Below are 7,209 nucleotides of genomic sequence, written 5' to 3' on the forward strand. Positions count from 1 at the left end.
ATTGAGCATGGACAGCCCCCTTTTCCCCCTTGGTCCTCAGCTGAAGTGTGTCCTGAGAGACCTCCATTGTCTGTTTTATGAAGCTTAAAAGTCATTTTCTATTTGACCTCACTTCTCTAAAAGATAGAACTTCTTTTATTTCTCCCTTCATTTCTTGTATTCCCTCTTCAAAGTGTCCACTATCATCCTTACTTCTGTATAATTTGGAATCTAGTTTGGGGAAAGAAGGTATTTCAGTTTATCAGAGGGAATATAATACACATAATTGAACAGGTCCTCACAGAGCACACACAGGGTGGGGGTGAAGAAGTGGTTGGGGCATTAAGGTTTCACAGAGATAGCAACTCCAGACATTACATTTCTGCATTTCAGAGGCCTTCAGACCTGGTACCTAGAACTCACAAAGGCTCTTATCCCCTGATGGTACCCAGGGAGGATCTGAGAGCTGGCCCTCTGGTTCTAACAAAGGATGCTGTCTAACTGGTGCAGACATCTATGAAAAAAGAAAGGATAAAGCCAGGAGAAACAAGAAACTACAAACAGGTGGTGATGCTGAAGTAAATGCTGCAGAGAAAACGAGGAGGAACAAATTGCTTTTGACTCCTAATCCTCTGAAAACTTCTTGTCAGCAAAGTTCAGTAAAGATTGATGCACCTGGAAAAAGTGACAATCTGCTGGATACCTGGCCAAGTAGTACAGAGCACCCCAAAAAATCCTGTGCATAGAGATTAGATGTCCATAATTTCATCACAAACATAATATTTGTCTATTGTCTTTTCTTTGTAGAAAGTACATACTCAAAATTTGTCTCCCTCCCTTGTCTCTCTTTCTCTCTCTCTTCCTTCCTTTCTTTCTTTCTTGACTTGCTTGTAACAGTTCCTTGTCTTATCCCCCAACTGTCCAGTATAATAACAAGTATATATACTCAGTAAGTAGTTGGAAAACAGTCAATAAATATTCATTAAATAGGTTTGGAATTACTAAATTTATTTTTTCTCAAAACTACTTGACAAAATGCAGGATTCAATTTTGCCAATTACCCAAACTTTTAGTTCCCCATATGATTTCCTTGGGGCTTAAAGTATGACTACGAACCAGTTCCTTCCTAGTTAGCTGACACTAAAGGTGTTATCATATTATTTAGTAATAAAGTTCACAGCAAACATTGATATCTTCAAATTCTCCAAGAATTAAACAGGGAGTAAGATCTAAGGGAAATGGAGGCTTTAACGCGATGCAGAGGATGCTGGGAGAAGAAGTTGTAATCGGAGGCTTGAGAAGGTGGACAAGCTGTGGGGTAGAGAGTGGGGCTTGGTAGCTTTGAGATGACTTGATACAAGCAATGAAGCGAGGTGTTAGGGAAATAACTGAGAAAGAACGTTGTAGCTGAAAAAGTCATAAATTCTGGACTCGGATGTGTGGGCTTTATGCCTTTTGCAAACAGGACATAAAGGTTTTTTTGGCAAAGAAATGATATGATGTTTAATGATATGATATGATCTATAATGTTTCCTGAAGATCAATCTGCTGCACTATCAATAGGCTATTGATTGGATGGAGTTAATTCGGAAAACCTTGCCAGAGGTGTGGCTCTGTGATGGTTGAGCACTTACCTTGTGTGTGAAAGGTTAGCCCCTCATCAAGGTAAAAACAAGAGAAGAAGGATGAACTGCTAGAGACTGTGGCAATAATACTAAGCCTCAAAGTGGGCAAAGGAAGGAATAAAAGAAAGCTGTACCAACAAATGTTTAAAAAGAAGAATTAATATAATATAGCACAGATTTAATCCAAGGCAGAGGTGGTTTCTAGAATTTGTCAACAGTGGTTCTCTTAGTGAGGATTTATGAGGGTGGAGACAGAAAAGAGAGCACTGATTTCATCAGGATAATTTGATCATGATGACATCAGTCCACCCGGAGGCCTGCTGATCGTTTATTTTCCTGCAGCAACGAGTCTCAGTTCGTTGAAAAGCTAGTAGGAATCTGGAAGGATGTATGTGTCATCATCTTGGGGAGGAGGAAGAGGACTAGGCTTCTGGAAATTACAATAGAGGGCGTCTGTTTGATTCCCGTAGACATGTTCCTCGGGATTAGATGGCTGCGTGTTTTCATATAGCGCCTTCTCGGTTGATGCCTCCGTGCTGGCGGGACCGACTTGCACATTTTCATACTCGCCATGTGGTGTATTTCTCTTGACGGTAGACTTGTGGCCTTTGCTTTCCCCTGAAGTTTTAGAGCTTGGGCAAACCATGTGGGGGTTCAAGTCAAGGGTTTTTGCGAAGTCCTTATGTCTGTTATTTCTCCTTTGCAAAAACTTCGGTAAGGTAAGTGCTGTGGATTCCCTGCGCTTCCAGTGCCAAACACACCCAATTCCACAGACTACGAGAAGTATAAGGAGGGAAACGCCAACCGCCACGCCCATCGAATTGCTCACAAAGCTTTTCAACATTTCAACACAGTGGTCAGCGGCTCGATGTGGCTAATGAATGTGCATGCTCAGGCAGATGCAATTTTTGGTAGCCTGTTGTGGTTCAAAACCGAGTTTGGAGGCTCTTTTAGCCATTTCTTTTCCAGACCTGAAAAGACATTACGTGACAAAGTCCTGATGCAACCAGAGGTGATATTCAACAGTCTCTGCAGAGCTGTATGGGGGTCGGGAAGGGGGAGATATTTTTATTCCTCTTACCTTCCTTTTCTTTCAGTGGATCACAAAATGAAGCAGAAGACAATAGTACAGTAGAAACCTCAAGAAAGGGGAGGTTGGGAAATCCACCATCTACAAACCTGCTAGAAAATTTTAAAATATATTAACGGTACACTTAGTACTTGGTGAAAATAATAAACTTACTGTATTCTACTGAATGTATGAGACATCACTGTATTGTCAGTCCTGGTTTTTAAATATTGAGTATAACATGAGCTGTTTTAAGAAGAGAGGGAAGAATCCTGCCCAGCCCCCAGGTCCTGCCTGTGTTGTTTTTGATGCTACAGTTGATGAGTTTTGAGGGAAATATAAGGTTGTTTCACAGCCTTAAGGGCCACGTGACAAAACTATCCATGAGTGGTCAGTCCGTGGCTTCCTGAATCTCTGTGAAGCCTTCTCCTTCTTTAGAGTGGACAGAGGCTGTGTCATCTCCCGGGTCACTCTTCCATCTAGAGTCCCACCTTAATTAGCCCACTTTCTAGCAGAGCCTGGTGCCCTAAATGCAAAGGGATTGTGTCTTCCTACCTGCTCTGAAGGTGAGCAGGGATCAGCTCCTTCCATCTTTAGATTCCTAGAGAGAACCAGAACACCTAACACAGAAAGCAAATTCCATCAGGATCTATTTGAATAAAAGACAGCAGTTTCTAAGTGACTACAAAATTCATCAACTAATTGCTTACACTGCCGCTTGAAGACACATGGTATGAACTTTAAAGGGTGTGTAGATTATTCTTAAATTTTAAGTGAAGCAAAGTATCTTTGTAAAATTACTAGTGACAAATTCTCTGACATCTTGTAGCGAATAATTTTCACTTAATCAAGGCAATGCTTGAAGTGCTCAGTTGACACTTTAAAGTATCAAGGAGAGAAACACAAAGTATTCCAACGAGGCAGGATTTTTCCCGTGAGATTTTACCAACAAAGCAGTCTTTCTGCTTTCAGACACAGGAATGGTTGACAGCCAATATTTTCAATAGTGTTTGTAGCATTTTTACCATTGTCTATTGCACGTCATCATCAATCTTATTTAATTAGGAACATATTTTAAATCAGTGTCCAATCACTTTCGTGTGGATTATCTCAATTCCTACAGCTCTCCTGTGTGGGCACTATTGTTATGCTCATCCGATAGATGATAAAGTAGAGGGACTCTAGATGATAACTCCCTAACAGCTAGTAAACGCTATTCATCTCCTACTCACCAGGACTAGTACTAAGTATAAAAGTATAAATGTCTGCTAATAGATGGAGTGGTCCATTCAAAGCCACAACAACAACTGTGAAAAGGGAAAGAAAACCCACAAAGTAGTGCCCCATCCCTCAGCGAGTGCGCATTTCTAATGACCACTTTTAATAAATTTGCTTAAGGTCTGATAACATCAATCGCCCAAATTTTCAATTTTGCATTTTCATAGCGACAGAAGGAATATATGTACAGCTTGTTTATAAGCTGATAACAATTTAGGGACAAACACGCCTAAATCCAGATACCGCTCCATTTCCTTAGGACTCTTGGGAGGGGTACATTAGAGATGAGAATAGCATTATCTAGTTAGCACGTAATATTTACAGTCTGAGCTGCTCGTGGTGGCTCATGCCTGTGTGATCCTAGTACAGGGAGGATGAGGCTAGCCTGGGTACAGAATGAGACAACTTTACGGCTAGAGAAAGGCAGCATAGAAAAAGGTGGTAGCCGGTAGGAGTGATCAAATATGAACAAGATACAACGATACAGGTATGAAAGTATCATAACAAACTCATTATTGTGTATATTAACTTAAAAGTTAAGAGATAAAGCTACAGTCTATGGAGTCCTCCCACTCTTACAAGAGCAGACATGATACAAAGGCTAAGCCCAAACATTTGCCTAATAACTTTTACAAACAGAGCATCATTTCCTTTATGGGCAGATGAGAACGGATCTTACTATCTTGTAGCACAAATGGTTGCGTTCATACTAACCACAATGTTTGAGATTCATTTCCAAAATAGATTTCAAATATAGAGTGAAATAAAATTAGTTTTTAGGAAGGTACTAAAAAGAATAGAAGCGACTTTCCTGCATGGCTAGCTGGTATCCCTTTAGGCAGTCTAAGAGTCCCTCATAGATTCTGAAAGAATTCATTTTTATCATTTATTTTAGTTCTATGCAGAGCAGATAACCCAGTACATCCTTAATAAAAAAAATCATGCTCAGAGTATTCACTGAGAAATAGAATGGCCAAAGATAAGCATCATTTCCCTATCATCAAGCTAACTTTATAGCAGAAAACTCTGAGATACAAAAAAAAAAAAGACCCGTAATGAGAAATATATTTCAAATAATAAAACAGTCTAGCTAAACACCTAAATGAGGTTCACTCCGTCCAACCTCAAAGCTCTTTTCACTTTGGAAAGCAACAGTTTCCACAAATTGACTAGTAATTATGCACTTTGTCTTCAAATCACAAATCCTTCACCCAGCAGACCTTGTGAAGCAGACGCTGTATTTCTGTATTTCCGTTGGCAAGCAGGGAGAGCACACGGAAAAGCTGGTTAGACTCGCAGGGTCCTAGACACCAACCTTACCCCCAACCTGCAAATTGCTTCCCCACTACAACTAAGGTAGGATTATGCTTTAAAAAGCTGGTTTTGATGTAGCAACCCAAACAGCATTAGTTGATTAACGGTGAATCTGTTTCTTACCTCTCTTTGTTACCCAAACACTTTAAATCATGTTCCCACTCACTTCAAAGCCTGGGAGTGCTGAGCTCTCAGCCACCCTTCATCAGACTTGCTTGGGCTGAGCACTGTTCCTCTTTTGATTCTGGTCAGTCAGTTCCTTCTTCGTCTCCTCCTTCCAGGTTATTTAATACTTGCAAAGTTTCCTGGTTCTTGAGGAAGTTGTTATCAGACACCGCAGAATTATAAATGGCCCTCCCTCCTTATAGGCAGAACTTTTTAAAGTGTCTATTAAGTCAATACATCAAGCCTAGGTGATACTTCTTTTCTGAACAATATTTACAATGCTCAGTTTGAAATCAATTTTGTACTTTTTAAAAGAGACTTTAAAAACTCACACTAATGTACAGTTTGAGTGTTCTTGTTTGTTCGCTTTATAATTGGTAGAACAATCCTCATTTAAACATGAAGCTGCAATGACATCCCCAAGTAAAATCCATACCTGCTGCACTAGTGCCCTGATTTTGCTATCATTATCATCATCATCATCATCATCATCATCATCATCATCATCATCATCATCACCACCACCACCACCATTACATTTGTTAAATAGGAGTTTCCTAAAGAACGCCCTGAGACATTCTGCTCTGGGATCTGCTATGCAGATCTTCCATCAGGTAAATTTGTAAAGTTTCTTTTTGGTTAGGAGACTCCCAGGGCATCAGGACATTAGAGACTGGCAGCAGTTTGATAGCAAGCAAACAAGCCAAAAGTAGCAGGAAAGAAAAATTGCTTGGTTGTACTTAATAACAGTATTCAGTCTGTTCCTAGCAATAGGTAGCCTATGACTTTAATAAAATTATTACCCAGGAAATCCATAGAGGAGAAACACCACAATTAATCCTACTTTTTAGACAAACAGAAGCACAGAAACAGTCTACTCCCCAGTGCCACTTCCCCGGTGTCTATGTCACCTGACTCAATGTGTGGAACACCACATTTCCAAATATAATCTTTCTGTGGTATCATCCCTAAGAGCCAGTGTTGCAAAACACAAAAATAAGAACTGCTGCATTAAACAGATAATCAGCGAGTTAAATAGACAATCTAGGAACAATCACAGAAATATCGCCTTTTAGAGTGTTGAACTTCCTTCATGCCAACATGAAGGATTAACCTTGTGTAAACTGGTTTTGAAGAAGAGGGCAGCTGGGGGTGTAGATTAGTAATAGAACACTTGCCCAGTGTGTACAAGATTTCTATATTCAGTTGCCAGCACTGGAAAGCAAACAAAAACAAACCCCACTAAGACTTCATTGGTGAGACACTAGTCTGATGTTGGAAGAGCTACGCCGTCAGCACTGGAAAGCAAACAAAAACAAACCCCACTAAGACTTCATTGGTGAGACACTAGTCTGATGTTGGAAGAGCTACGCCATCATCTGTGTATGCTGGACATTGTCACTGCGCTCAACTACAGGGATGTGGCAGTGAATACACTCTTGGTAGCACATGGAAACCAGCAGAAGCTGCCACTGGACCGACAGATCTTTCACAGTGTGGAAGTAAGGCTAAGAAATATACAGTTCTGGGGAACAACGGGGATCAGGAAAAGCAGGCATGAAGCTCAGGATGGGCAGAAAATGAAGATCTGAAACAAAGACGAGGGGTCCCCCACAAAGTCCCAGATGGGGCAGTGAAACTGTGAGCAACATGTGCTCCACTGCCTCCTGGAGCACTTGGATGCAGTAAGGTTCTAGCTGCCTTTGATGTCACAGCATACACCACATGCACAAACATGTATGCACACACATGCACACATAGCCCATTTGTATAAATTCA

At 40.6% G+C, this 7,209-nt stretch overlaps 1 protein-coding gene across 1 annotated transcript; it reads right to left on the reverse strand.

The window, feature by feature from the left end:
- Positions 1–1,050: 1,050 nt before the first annotated feature.
- Gapt (GRB2 binding adaptor protein, transmembrane) lies at positions 1,051–5,533 on the reverse strand. The gene is made up of 3 exons (XM_005356787.3): positions 5,389–5,533; positions 2,686–2,783; positions 1,051–2,575 (listed from the first exon to the last, which is right to left on the reverse strand). The coding sequence occupies exon 3, from the start codon at positions 2,446–2,448 to the stop codon at positions 1,972–1,974; it is 477 nt and encodes a 158-aa protein (XP_005356844.1). The 5' UTR covers positions 2,449–2,575; positions 2,686–2,783; positions 5,389–5,533; the 3' UTR covers positions 1,051–1,971.
- Positions 5,534–7,209: the final 1,676 nt, after the last annotated feature.

Source organism: Microtus ochrogaster, chromosome 19 (genome assembly GCF_000317375.1).
Source record: "Microtus ochrogaster isolate Prairie Vole_2 chromosome 19, MicOch1.0, whole genome shotgun sequence".
NCBI classification, from domain to species: Eukaryota; Metazoa; Chordata; class Mammalia; order Rodentia; family Cricetidae; genus Microtus; species Microtus ochrogaster.

What these genes read in the sequence shown, in the direction of transcription:
- Gapt (XM_005356787.3), bottom strand. Translation starts at nt 2,448, where the DNA reads ATGTTGAAAAGCTTTGTGAGCAATTCGATGGGCGTGGCGGTTGGCGTT.